The 15,636-nt window shown below is 31.9% G+C and overlaps 1 protein-coding gene across 1 annotated transcript; it reads left to right on the plus strand.

Annotated features, from left to right (window-relative positions):
• Positions 1–387: 387 nt before the first annotated feature.
• On the plus strand, positions 388–2,261 carry LOC121241620 (UPF0481 protein At3g47200-like). Its single transcript, XM_041139461.1, has 2 exons — positions 388–496; positions 779–2,261. Exon 2 carries the CDS (start codon positions 796–798, stop codon positions 2,176–2,178), a length of 1,383 nt encoding a protein of 460 aa, XP_040995395.1. The 5' UTR covers positions 388–496; positions 779–795; the 3' UTR covers positions 2,179–2,261.
• Positions 2,262–15,636: the final 13,375 nt, after the last annotated feature.

The raw sequence follows: 15,636 nt of genomic DNA on the forward strand, positions 1-15,636 counted from the left end.
AGTAACAACAATTAAGATTTGATGCGATTTGGTAGGATCCTAGCAATAATTATGTCTTGTGCAAGAGGGAATAAATTAGTTTAAAGACCAATTAAAAAGCAAAATGTGACATAGGACTCATGATAATGAGTAGGAATTGAACATGTTATTTTATTTTTATTATTGTGATTGACTCGTGTGGAAGAGAGAAACCAGGAGAGAGCATTCAGATCTAGTTGACTGTTGACCTTGTAGTTTTAGGACAGTCGTTTGCTTTTGGACAAAAGTGTTTGGTCTTTCCCCCCTCACCATGAGGTCGAAGTTACCGGGACAGATCAGCACTGACCCTATATATACGCGTGAGAGAACGGAGGATGATCCATTATAATCACGCAAGGAATTGAAAGATATATAGAGCGCTAATTTGGTCGACGAGGCCAGGAGTAAGACGTCCGGTGCTTTCAACCTTCAAGCTAGCACTACAAGTTAGCATTTCTTGCTAAGCAAAAACTCGTAGGTAATTCCTTATTCTCTCATTTTACTTAATTTGTTATGCATTTATATATATATATTATATATATATATATAGATATGAAAGATTAATTTGGGATAAAACATGTTTTACAGTACTTCGCTTTAATTCGAAATATCAAATTTAATACACTTTATCTATATCTTCCAACTATCACTTCTAATCAAATAATAATCATATGCTTCCAAGCTGTTTGGCCCTTTCAATATTGAAAAGTATATAATCGACGGGGCAAAATTCATATTACTTGTTTCTGATGATCACTAGGAAAAGGAACTTGTGGAATGGAAAAGGTGGTTTGTCCTGCAACTGCAGCGAATGATTCCATTAAAGAAGAAGAATTTGAATGCAAAGAGCTGATCATTGACATTCCACTGGCCCTGGAGCCTCCTCGTTGGCCTGAGTGCTGTATCTACAGAGTTCCTAAGAGACTTCGCGAGGTCAAACATATGGCCTACACCCCTCGGCTAGTTTCTGTCGGCCCTTTTCATCACTGCATGAGAAAAGAGTTGAAGGACATGGAGATACAAAAACTCAGATATTTGAGGGATTTCTGTTGTCGTACTCGGAAGAGCATCGAGGATCTTACATGCATCATCGAGCGCAACGAAGTGAGAATCCGCCATAGCTATTCAGAGAACTTTCTACTCAGCAGTAAGGAGTTTGTAAACATGATTCTACTGGATGCTATATTTATACTTGAGCTCTTCTGGAGGAAATCTGAAACAGTTCAGGTTCATAAAAAAGATTATATATTAAGCCAACCGTATATGGAACGTGGTATACGGTACGACTTGCTTCTGCTAGAGAATCAAATTCCTTTTTTTGTTCTCGAGGAGTTATACTGTGGTGATCAGCAGAATGAAGTACTACTGACAAAAAAGGATATTCTTCTTAAGCTATCATGCAGGTTCTTTCGTGATCTTTATCATGATGAGCAGCCAGAGCCCAAGATCGGTGAAGTAAAGCATTTCACAGATTTGGTGAGATGTTTTTTCCCTCCGCCCAACCCAAAACCAAAAGAAAGTAAAAGGAATATTAAACAGCTATATACAGCAACAAAACTTGCAGAGGCAGGGTTGAAATTCAGGCCAGCTTCAGGACGGAGTTTACTTGAAATACAATTTCTTGAGAATGAATGCTTAGAAAGCTTCCCGTGCCTCAACCTTTCATGGCTTTTGGCTTGCATACCATGCCTCAAATCCACCTGCTTGAGTACGCGTATGCAACGTTTCCTGGAAATCCCACTTCTTCGTGTTGACGACAAAACCGAAGGTCTTTTCCGAAACCTGATGGCCTTGGAGCAGTGCCATTATCCATTCGAAACTTACATCTGCGATTATATTGTGCTGTTGGATGATCTTATTACATCTAAAGCAGATGTAAGGTTGCTTGTTGACAAGAAGATCATTGTTAACGAGTTGGGTTCCAACGTTGCAGTGACGGATCTGTTTAACAAGCTCGGCCATGAGATTGAAAGCAATGGAATCGTTTACTTGGACCTCAGTAAAGAGCTGAATGGGTACTACGAGAACAGTTGGAACCGTCTCGTGGCAACCTTAACAAGTGTGTATTTCCAAGATTTTTGGAGAGGCACAGCTACTCTGGTTGGAATTATTGTCTTGGGTCTCACTCTCTGGAATTTCGCTAGGCTCCTTCGCAAGTAAATTTTATAGCATTTTCATTTTGTGAGTTTATAGCATTGTTTTAGCATTTGTACTGGAGACTCTCATGTATTGCAGCAAATAAAGTTTTGTGCTGTGTTATTACCAGCAAATAATGCCAGCAGTGCTGGCATTGAATGTACTAATGTTCTTAGGAGTCTAATTTGATATTTTCCAAATAATTATAAAGTTATTTACGGGAAGAATTTGTTATATCTATATTTTACAAATTGTATTAATTTTACATAATATCAGAAAAGAAATTCGAACCATCATTCTACACTTCAATATTTAACTAAAAATTCCATGTGTTAGAGCTCACTTATTTGAAACAAACTGTAATTTCATAAACAAAAGTCAAGATTAATATATAATTGAAATTTGTAGTTGGCCACCAGCAAATATTTTAATTATTTTACTTTTTAACATAAAGGGAAAGGATTAAAATACTCTATATTTTATGGTAAATATGATTAAGAAGTTCTTTATTATAATCAAAGATCATATTAATATTCAATGGATTAATAGACTTCAATTAAATTCTTATGTCCGGTAGCCATCTCACAACAACTGAAGTACAGTAGTTTATAAGCAACTTGCTTATTGTTGTTTAATATTTGGTTATATATATAATATGTAATGATTTGAATCTTTGACAGCTACAGAACCATTGACGTTGGACCAAGAATTGCCAAAAATTAAAAGAATATTGTAGAAAAATAAATAAATTAATAGCCAATTAATCCAATAAAATAATCTCATTTCACACCCATCCATGACTTTGAATCGTTTGTTTTTACAGATAAAATAAGATAAAATGAGTGGAAATTATATAAAAGTTGAATAAAATATTGTGAGAATATATTTTTTTAATATTATTTTGATTTTGGGATATGAAAAAGTATAATTTTTTATTTTATTTTGTGTGAAAATTTGAAAATGTTGTAATGATTAAATGAGAAGAAGTGAGTTGAGAGAAATTAAAGAGACTTAGTTTAATTGATTATCATGAGGTATGTGCAATATGTGCAATGTGGAAAGAGAAGATTTATACCATGCGTTGGTTAATTGTGTGGATTTAAAGAGAACCTGGTCTGATTATCTTCTAGATTTGATTATTGATAATTTTTCAAATGTTTTTGATGTGGCTCTGGCTATTTGTGGTGCTAAAAAATATGATATGTTGGCTATTTTTTTTGCTTTGATGTGGGAGTTTTGGCATAGGAGGAATAAGTGGTTTCATGAGCAGTTGACCCTTTTTCCTCAACAAGCTGCGGCACATGCAAGCTCACTACTAAAAAGCTATAGAGGAGCACAGAAGTTATCAAGGCAACAACTGAGAGATGTGTTCAAATGGGAGCCTCCAGACCCAGACATGCTCAAGTTGAATGTGGATGGTGCTGTTTTTTCAGAGATGGGGAAAGCAGGGACAGGTGCAATCCTGAGGAATAGCGCTGGCAGTGTTCTCTTGGCTGCAAATATCTTGGAGGGTGATGTTACGGAACCTGAACATATTGAGGTGACTTCTGTTTTTCGTGGTCTTCAGTTATGTGCTAGTATGGGTATAGAAAAGATTCAAGTGGAGAGCGACTGTCTCTTGGCTATTGAAATAGTTCAAAATGACAATATGGTTAACTCGTTGTTAGGTGGTCTTTATGCAGAAATTAAAAAGTTTTCATATTGTTTCAAGGAATGTGTTTCCATCATGTTTATAGAGAAGCCAATATGGTTGCTCATTGTCTATGCAAGAAATGTTGATAGAATGTCTATGTGGGGGATTGTATTCCAGACTTTTTATCTCAAACCTTGTGATTTGATTTATGTCTGTAATCATTTTGTTGATTTATTGAAGTTTCTGGTTTGTTATTACAAAAAAAAAAAAAAAAAAAAGATTACTTCTTAATGGATCTAAATACGACAAAATGGGGCTGCCACAAGGGTTGCCAAATTCAGCATGTACAACGTCGTTAAAAGTAATGCGTCATACCATAATATATTGATATTGGAGAGGGCATCCCGCCCTGTCAGTACAGCATGGGCCTAGGCCTTCGCTTATTCTTGGTTCTAGCCCCAATACCGAAGAGGCCCATCAATACCAAGAAGGCCCAGCCCACTGCCAAGATTGACTGGACAACCAACCAACAGCAATAAAGGATAAGAACTGTTACAATGATGATCCATTAAAAGATGAGATCCATTAAAGGATGAACCCTCATCTCCAAGTTTGAATTTAAATAATAGATATATTTATTATCCTTTAAGCAATAGAATAATTCAGAAGTTCTATATAAGAGGAGAACACAGATATGTAAAAGGGATCTGATTTCTTTGATATTAAGAGTGATTTATAGTTATTGACTTAGGCATCAGAGGCATTCCCTCAAACCTTCAAGCCGCTTTATTCTTTGGTTGCAGGTGACCGTTCAAAACATATATAATTAACACAACTTATACTAGTATTAAATATAAGTTATCGATTTCCAATACAAGTATATAATATTTATATATATATGATTAGGGGTGTAACCGATCCGGTTTTGGACAAAATTTAGGAACGAATCAGTATGTACCGGTTTTATATTTTCCAAAACCGATTACGTACTCGTTACCCTCCTAAACCGGTACTTCCAGTTTTACAGGTTTCCAGTCCGATCCAGTCCGATTTTCTGGTTTATATATGTAGTAACAAAAATAAACATCGTAATAAAAGCATATATAACAATATAATTATTAATAACTAAACCAAAGGTGGAGTTTAATGCAGACAACCTGTCCAACTACTCTATTTTGCTTCATTTAGTGTCAAAGACCAAGTACAACCATTCTTTTAACTATAAACATTCATATGCTATAGTGGGTTTATATATGCTAGAATATATATATATATATATATATATATATATATATTAATATTATAAGCTCCAATTAATTTCTTCACCCGATCCATATATGAAAGTCTCCTATCTACATGCATATGTTAATTTCAACGTAATTTCTTATATGTTATTATTCCTTATTTTGTTTTTATTTATTTTTGTTGAGCCTTCACAATTTAAAACAATACGAGATGTTGTGATATGCAGATGTAGATGATAAAATCATTTTGGAATATACAAGAGAATAATGAGATTTTTGACTTAGCAGATGAATCGATGATAATGATATGCAGATGCAGATGATAAAATCAGTTTAAAACAGATGATATGCAATGGAGCAAAGCCACTTGAAAGCTTTCATTCAACTCAGAATCTCATATGCTTAATCAAACAAAACAAACATAACTTTACGCTAACGTGGTCCTTAGAAAAAAAAAACTAGGAAGTCCGCAACCCAAACATATCATTGCAGATTAAACAAACAAAGATTCAATGCTTCACTATTGAGTATTGATGTTAGACAAATAAAGATCCTCATGAAAAATTACCGTCGAAGCAGAGAGACGTGAGAGAGGGGCTGCTGGCTGCATGAGAGATGGGAGGGCTGCATGAGATGCTAAGAGAGTGAGGAAGAGAAATGAGACCGGGAACGTTGGATGCAGAGAGGCCGTGAGAGGGTAGAGATGGAGGTCGTGAGTCGCAAAGAGGCAAAGAGTGAGGAAGAGAGGGGCGCCAACGGAGGGACTGGAAGATGCGACGGAGGTTGTTAGCCTGTTACGTGCAGCGCAGTTCCTGGAAAGGGGGGATCTAAGGTTTCTAAGAGAGGGGGTGGAAACTGAAAGTAAAACTCGAGGGGAGGGGCAGAGGGGGTGGGTTTGGGGGCGAAACGACGCCGTTTCTTAGAGTAATTTAATACCATATAATAATATAGTTATATATATATATAGTTATATATATTTTGTTATACTGATTTAACCTATTAAAAAAATTGTTATAGATTTATAGTGATTTAATATAACTATATTAGTATAATATTAGTCAATAGTTATAGTGATTTAATATAGATTAGCACAAGTATAACTATAGTTTATATTAGACTATTCGTATAGCTATATATTATTATTAGTTATATATTATATTAGTGCAGCTATATAATAATATTAATATTAGACTTAAAGTATAGTGATTTATATACTAATTTATACATAAACTTAAAGTATATTACTAATAGTAATATAGTATTAGACTCTAATATTATTATAAATATTAGTATTTGAGTATTAGTTATAGTGATTAGAATAACTATATATTAGTATTTATTAATTGTTATAGTGAGTTTAATTTCTTATAACTATATTATTGATAGTATTATAGTGATAGTATTAGTATAATAATTTATTATAGTGATAGTATTAGTATAGTAATTTAGTATTAGTATTACTATATCATTATTTTATATGTGATTATTTATTATAGTGATTTACATACTAATTTATACATAGATTTAAAGTTAGATATTACTAATAGTAATATAGTATTAGACTCTAGTATTAGTTATAAACTTATAGTGATTTAGTATAAGTATAACTATAGTCTATATTATATATTAGTATTAGTTATAAACTTATAGTGATTTAGCATAACCATATTAGTATAAGTATATCTATAGCCTATATTATATATTAGTATTAGTTTATAAACTTATAGTGATTTAGTATAGCTATATAATATATTAGACTATATAATAGTATTAATATTATACTATTAGTATAATTATATATTAGTATTAGTTATAAACTTAGAGTGATTTAGTATAACCATATTAGTATAACTATAGTCTATATTATCTATTAGTATTAGTTATAAACTTATAGTGATTTAGTATAGCTATATAATATATTTGACTATATAATAGTATTAATATTATACTATTAGTATAATTATATATTAGTATTAGTTATAAACTTATAGTGATTTAGTATAACCATATTAGTATAACTATAGTCTATATTATCTATTAGTATTAGTTATAAACTTATAGTGATTTAGTATAGCTATATGATATATTAGACTATATAATAGTATTAATATTATACTATTAGTATAGTTATATATTAGTATTAGTTATAAACTTATATATTAGTATAACTATATAATATATTAGACTATATATAATATAATTTAATATATATTTTTATGTTTAAAGCATATAATCAATTAAATTTTCATCTTTAAAATTAAACTTTTATTTTATAAATTATATAACATTATCTTATATATAATTATATTAATAACATATGATCAAACAAATTACAAATGTTCATATTTAAGATTAACATTTTATGTTATAACTTATAATTTATAAATTATTTCATATATAATATATAATTATATATATTATATATACAACTTTCACATATAATTATATATTATATATAAAACTTATATATAAAAAATATTTTGTATAATATTAATTTTGTATAAAATTTATATATAAAATATTAATTTATATACATATTTCTCCAACCGGTCCGAGAAATCGTAAAACCGGAACCAGACCGGTTTCGGTCGGTTTCTCTAATACATGAACCGGTCCCAGACCAAACCGGTTCAAATCGAAAAATTTGGTCCGATCTAGTCCAGTTTTTCGGTGTAAATTTACACCCCTATATATGATTTTTTTTTTAAAGTAGAGTACGGTAGCCAATTAAATAAGATTGTAGAATTATTATGATCGTATATGTGTGTGTGTATATATATATATATATATATTTATATATATGATCATATCATGAAATAATTGTATATCTGACATATATTTTATTTCAGACAAAAAATATTGTTGGAGCCGGATGTCTCAATCGTGGGGAACCATAAAGTCATAACGTGGGGAGACCTAAGAAGAACAGTCAATCATATTAAAAAAGGAAATACCTGATATATGAAAAAGAAAAATTCTAGACTTATGTCAACACTCATACACACTATTTGAAAATATGTAATTTTATTTTTTTAATCTCATATTTTATATTTTATATTTCTATTTTTAAGTAGTGTGTAAAGTATGAAATTTATATATAGTACAACCGATCCATGAAAAAAATAATCATATATAACAGATTACAAATACGTTAGATCGGAAAATTTTTCTTAATATAAAATAACTATGATATATTTTATTAAAAATTTGAATTTATGAAATAATTATATATATTTTTATAAACCTACCACTTCACTTCACGATCGTTCGTTGAGTACGGAGATCGTTTATTGGTGACAGCAAACCAATAATTTCCAACTCATCCATGACTAACGGCTCTACCTCAGCTGCACACGAAGACCAGCCTCAACTGCAAGAACCTTCCAGAAATATTATTTCATGAAATTTTGTTATACATTTCCTCTAAAATATTCTTGTAATCCTGATTGTACAAAAAGAAATATTTTCTGTTATAGATATTTTGTACTACTAGCGATAGGAATCACGCACACCTCATTTTTGTTAAAATGCCAGACTAACTCTCGACATCCTTAACTCTATAAATAGAGCACTGTGTAAACCTTTACAATTCAAGAAAGATGAATATTTGAAATACAAAGTCTTACATGGTATCAGAGCTATTCGAAGACTAGCGTCTCATATGGCTGAAGTTCCTCCTCCTCAATTAATTGTAAATAATTAATTGACAATGCAAATGATATTTCAAAAAAGTACTATTTTACTATATAATTTTGCAAAATCTGTTAATAATGCAAATGACAGTTAAAAAACTAATATTTTATTATATAATTTTGCAAAGTCTGTGTATTTATTGTATGTATATACGTCGAACAATAATATGTTAAAAGGAGATGGATATAATTAAAATTAATTTATAATTATTTTAAAATTTTACAGTAAATATATAATACTTTCAAAATTTCAACGCATCAAATTAAAAATAAAATAAATATGTTTAAAAAAGAAATAATTTTTAAATAATTGTATAAAATATGTGTGGCAGTAATATTTATAATTTTTGTTGCTAGAGTGGCTGAGTGAATGATTGAACGAGGTCCAGTCTTGGGCTTGTTTCACAATCAATAATGGACAGTTACCCAGTTTAGACAATGAGTTCGTATACAGTCTAATTTTCTTTTTTTAAGAATGATTGTCATTATTCATTTATCAAGAAACTTATTTACATTCTGGATATATTTTGAGATATTTTTATATCAAATATGAAATCATAAATCAAAATAATACATTTGAAGCTTCACAATATACTATTTCATTTTGTGACTAATATAGTCTTCATTAGTATTATTGATACTTTTTATAAACAAACGTAAAAAAACAACTTAACATCATCTTTTATAGAAGGAGATGATTCAACCTTTACAAACAATTTGGACTAACTTCAATAGACTTTGAAATCTATGACGGCGCGTGAAGGCAACACCTTTGTCTCTTCTCAACCACAAAAGTTAGATTTGAAAGATCTGATAGTGACGAATCTGGTGATTTGGGGCATGTGGCGAGAAAAGCTGCCAGAAGGAATGGAGCGTGACGATAACTCGCAAAGCTGTCACTTTTCTTCAAACGTTTCGCAACTTGGGAGTCTACTTGTACAGTGTATACCTCTTGAGAATAGCTGGAAAGTTGTAAATCTGTTTTTTTTTAGCTTTGAATAAACTAAAATAAAATTAAGTAAAAACAAAACCTATCTTAATTGGTAAGGTAGATGGATGTAGGAAGGAGGGGAATGAGAGGGAATTTTTTATTGTTATTTACACTGGAGAGAGTGGTTCGAGGAAAATGAGAGACAGGTAGGCTTCCTATCTTTTTCATTTCCAATCTCATTTGATTTGAGTAGAGGACGTCATTAGAATGACATCACCCTGAAAACATCATTATGATCAATACATGGAGCCCCTCCAACAACCAAATTGTGTGGAGGATACGATCTTATCTTATAAATCATGTTAATTCACAAAACCTGCCAGCTTATGAGCATCATGCCATGTTCTTCAATCTTTGTGTGTGAAAAAAAAAAAAAAAAAAAAAAAAAAACCTCAACCCAATGAGAAAATCAGTGTCAAGATGCTGATTAATTTATCATTAGTTTCATTCTCGAATAAATTGAAACATGAATTATATAATACCGTTCATGTAAGACAATCCTTGTGAATCCAAAGATATTATTACTACTACTACTACTACTATTATTATTATTATTATTTTCATAAAAAGGAAATTTTACAAATACCCGATGTGGTAAGGTTGTGTGAGATCTAACCTACATATGTCAGAATCGATAATCAAAGAGAAAAAGACTCGCAGTAGACTCCAAAATTATGTTTATGACAAATACAATCAATAAATATCGAGTGTTAGTATGAATATCATATAATTTAGAGTAGATTAGGATTAGGTAATGTAATTACTCCAAAACCTATCAACATCTTCGTAACTTTTTGACTAACTTTTTTTTTTTTAATTTGAAAATGAAAGAGAGACTACACAACATTATTAAATATTAAAATTGATATTTGACGATTTAAAGTGTGTAAATTTGTATATTTTTTTTAAAAAAATGTGTAAATATGATATTTATATAAAAAAATTAAATTTTTAATTATGGACTCTACTCTATTTCATATGGAATACATTAAATTTTTAATTATATTTAGTATTACTTATAAAAAAAATAGTATAAAAAATGATTTGTTTAAGTGATTATTCGAACTTGAAAGCCTCAAATATTATATGGCTGAGATAAATAAATAAAAAATAGATCTTTGTACTATTGATTACTCATTTAATTATACTCAAAATATTTTTGTTGGTAGTAATAAATTCTATAAGATTTATTTTATTTATCTATTTCTTTTTATTAACGCCCCAAATTTAGATCAAATTTTGAAAAATTGATCTGGCAGGGTGAACCTCAGTATATATTAAATAAGATAAATGTGCATTGACTTTTGTTTGTGGTCTCTGGAATCAAAGCCATCGTGGTGTGTGGTGAGTTAAAATGCAGAGCTGTCTTCATGTCATATGCACGAAAATGACAAGGTGGATGGATAACATGACCGCATCACCAGGATAAGGGTGAGATCATCAAATTATAATATGTATTATTTAGCATTTTCCATTCAATTATTTTGTCGAGAGGTGACGATGTATATGGAATTTGTTTTTTTTTTTCAATTATTTTTAGAACTCTATTTTAGATTAAATTTAAATCCAAGTAAAAAAAAAAAAAAAATCAATGCTTTTACGAAGTGACAGTACTACCACATAAATGAATAAAGCAATTGTAAATATATGATCCATTATTCTTTGTTTGGGAGCCGATAAAATTATAAACCTTACCTGTAAATTAAGCAAAGGACAATGAAACAACATAACCAGGTATCCATTTGTCAAGCATGCATGTTTAGACATGGCTTATATGTAAACTGATATAGACTCATTCTACGATGAGAAAGAGTGGATTAAATTCCTCGGCTCTGCTATCAGCATTTAGGTTTCGTTTGGTAACTAAACTCATCTCAATTCATTTTAATTTATCATTACAATTTTTTTAAATCTCAACACAAAATATAATAAATAATTCAACCTTTTCAAATTCTAAAATAATAATAATATTAAAAAATAATATTATAATAATATTTTATCATCTCAACTCAACTCAGTTTAATATCCAAACGTAACCTTAATTTCCATGTCTGATCCTAGTTGGCATCAGCGAATCGTCCATATATAGATCACTTATGTCTTTTCAAAGGGAGTCCGACCTGTCTCCGGCCTCTCGTAAAATTATTATGAATTCCCCAGTTATAAAATTAAAAAAAACAAAATATAGAGTTACAATCTTTTTATAATTTTTAAATAAAATAATCTTTTTAAAATTATTTATTTTAATTTTGATTTTGATTTAATGTATTTAAATTTTATAATCATCCATATGGACATTTTTCATGCTTGCAATCCCTGTATTAATTACTCTATTTCTTGTTTCCTCTTTAACAAGCTCATTGAACTGCACATTCTTCCTAGTTTTAGCTATTTTTTACCAGCAGTTAATTGTTGAAGAAACTGTTTTAATAGAGATAGCTCCATGCTTCTGAGAGAACCGTATTTATTAGCAATACTTATAGTAACTATATATAGTGTGACATGGAAAACAGTTGAAATGGTTTCATGATTGAAGCTAGCTAGTGCATTATGGTCTCTAAAATAGAAATTGGGATTCCTTTACTTCTTTTTTTTTCTCAATTATCTTCGCTGCTAGATTGTTCTTGGAGGGGTTTGGCCTAATCAGATCAATCCTATACATATTTGTGAAGGTGATCTTAACAAAACTACCATCTTGAAGGAAATTAGCCATTAGGTCACCTCGATGTTGCGCCAGCTAGGCGTCAGCGACTCAGCACTCAATTGTTGCTTGGGTTGAACGTGCGAGCAACACTAGGTTGAGCCATACCCTTAGGCGGTCATTTTGTTGTTATTTTTCTCTAAATAAAATTATTTTATTTTATATTTTATTATAGAACTTTTATAGTTATTTGTCTTTGAAAATGGAAACTGAACAAGGTACAAATCATTTGTAGTTTGGCTGTGTGATTGTCAAATTGACAGTTTGGAGATGATTACAAAGTAATGAATATATATATAGGTGCATTATAGTATCATCTTACCCGTCTGGATTCACCCGAGTTTTTGGGTTCTAGACTGGACTGAATTTTTTTTTTTCAGTCGGTATGCATACCCCTACATTATACCATGATATATTATGATAAAATTATTAACACATATACTAGTATTAAATAAAAGTTATAGATTTCCAATTTTCTCTTATAATTAAAAGCGTTTATAAGATATCAATAGTAATAAACATATTCTATATTTGACAGTTTATTTCCCATCAATGCCCCTGGTAGTCTATGTTTTTGGTGTCATGTTCCTTTGCATTATTTCTTTTGTCTTTCAGTGACGATTTTAATTCTTTTTCATTGAGTCTCAAGCATATGGTTGGTGCTATGTGGTGTGATAGTTGAGGGAATGTGGCCTGTTGATAGGAGGAATGGAGGGCAGAGATGTGTTATGGTTTTCTAGCATTTGCAGAGCTTTGAGACTCAGGTGGAGGAAGAAAAAAAAATTCTCTCGTGCTGTTTGAGGTTTGTTCTTATCATCGCTGGTTAGGAATCTTCTTGTAATTTTACTTCTGCATCTTATTTTTTTCTTTCAATTTTTTGGCATGTTCGTTTTCTTTCTACATCTTCAACAACAATAACAACATATTTATTCTTCGTTTCCGTTTTTCCTCCATACGGTTTCTTTTTCATTTCAGATTTTCTTGCTTCCTTTCCTTGGTTTAAATACCTTATTTGGTTGTGGGTTTTTGGTTTGGAGAGAGAGAGAGAGAGAGTGTGAGAAATGGGTTGATGGGAGAGGAAGTTGATGTGAGAAATGGGTTCGTGCGTGGGGGAAGGGAGAGGAGCTATGGGTGGCTGGAAGAGCATGCGGTAGTCGCCGGAGGAATGAGAGCTCGGTGGTGATGGTCCGGTGGCATGGGGACTGCATACGGCGGCACTTTGATGGACAAACCATGTGAGACCCATTCGGCAGAGGGAGTTGCGGAGAGAAGAGCCATCCATATTCGACAGAGGAACCCAGAGGAACTACTCTCGTTTACCCATTCGTAAGGTAAACTACTCTCGTTCCCTAGAAGAACCTAGAAACTAGAGTCGGGCTACTCTGGGCAGCAGAGTAGCCCGCTTAAGTGTACCGCACTTTACCTTTTGGTTTTTTATTTTTTTTATTTTTCTTTTCACATTTTTTTAATATAATTAAATATTTTTAAAAAATAAAAAAAATATACCAATACAATCACTTCTTTCATCATTAAGTTAAAAAAAAAAATCAACGAAGTACGTTTAGAGCAGGCAGAATAATCTTTTTCTCGGAAAAAACTCTACTCTGTCTGTCCAAGAGCCCTTTCATATTCTCTGTCTCCCTTCTTTCATGAGCTTTTTAACTATTTAATTACAAATCACGGGGCTAGCTTATACTCTTCTCCAACGTGTAATGGACCCAGTAAATCTGTATTGTGTTGTAGTAAGGAAATAGTGTGAAAATGAACTAGTGAGTGCGACGGTGTTTAACAGAATGCATATAAAGTGTTTGATAAAATGACAATGAGAGAATACAAGAGCTTAAAGATGAAAATGGCTACGCCTTGGGTTATTCGAGGTCCCCAATTCCTCCAAGAAAAGCTCTACTGTCTACAATAATTCTCTAAATACAAGATATTCCAGATTTCAGATACCTCTCCCTTCACTCAGTCCATCTCTTATGCTAATGCAGAATAACAACCCACCCAAATACAATATTGACACGTAGCCTTTAACAACTAACTAATAAACGAAACAAAATGCAATAGGAAACTGTAAATTTCGCAGGCTGCCAAAACAGTGCGTAAAGCCTAATTATTGAAACTGTGCATTTAACTAAATTCCCCAAAACAATGTGCTGAGTCTTCCTTCTTCATCCTCACGGCTCCTTCTCGTACACTTCATTTCTTCAGAACACTTCCACGCCTTTCTTCTCTTTTGACAACAACTATTATTATCTTCACTGCCTTGGAGGGTCATAACATTCCTCCCCCCTTAAAGAACCTTGTCCATAAGGTTTATAGCACTTAGAGAATAATAAGGGAGTGGCTTTTCATGAATTTGGCATAAGGGATTTGTTCAAGTTAAAATCCCTCTCCCATTTGTAAAATTCCTACTCTCTCCCTTTTCCATTTTCCTGAATTGCTTTGGACACCATCTTTTTAGATGATCCCACTCCAGAAAAATGACCAATCAACTTGAAGTTAAAACTATCAGCGGCTAAGGTATACATGGACCTCTCAACAAAATTCAGAGTTTTATTCCAAGGCCTACCCATTTTACCATATACATTCAGAAACACATTATGAATTATCAAGGTCAATTCACATTTTCCTCCTCTTCCTCTATCAAAGTGCCACCAGATTTGTTCCTCTATCAAGTGATATTCCCCAAGCTTTAGCAGTTTTATCCCATACCACTCAAAAACAACTCTAATTAGCAATTCCTTGAGCAACTGAAGGGCTGCATATGTATCTACTAAGAGCAGTTTTCTCCATTGCCCCCCGCCAAAGATTACAAGAGAAGCATGAAGGTTTTTAAATATCTCAAAATTGCCTTCAGTGATATACTTTGCTCCCAAATCTCGATAGAAATTACAAATGGAGATAGGAAAAATGTACTTACCACTGAAAGTATCGCCAAATTCTTCTATTGTTTCAGCTTCATCCGCCCAAGGCTTAATGGTGTTATCGTAGCTACAAGTAAACCAAACATCCGTAGTTGGCTGCCACCGAACCCTCTTAGCCTCTGGAGGATGTCCCTATGACACTGAAACACACTCAAACTCGTTGGCAGGCTGCATTTTCCAAATCCAAATCAATTCCTCTCGACCACACACTGCAAGGAACACCCCCGATGCATTCCTTGAAACGCCATTTACTTCCTTCACATGACCCTCTGAAGTGGAGACATATTCATAATC

The sequence above is a fragment of the Juglans microcarpa x Juglans regia genome, chromosome 7S (assembly GCF_004785595.1).
Source record: "Juglans microcarpa x Juglans regia isolate MS1-56 chromosome 7S, Jm3101_v1.0, whole genome shotgun sequence".
Taxonomy (NCBI): Eukaryota; Viridiplantae; Streptophyta; class Magnoliopsida; order Fagales; family Juglandaceae; genus Juglans; species Juglans microcarpa x Juglans regia.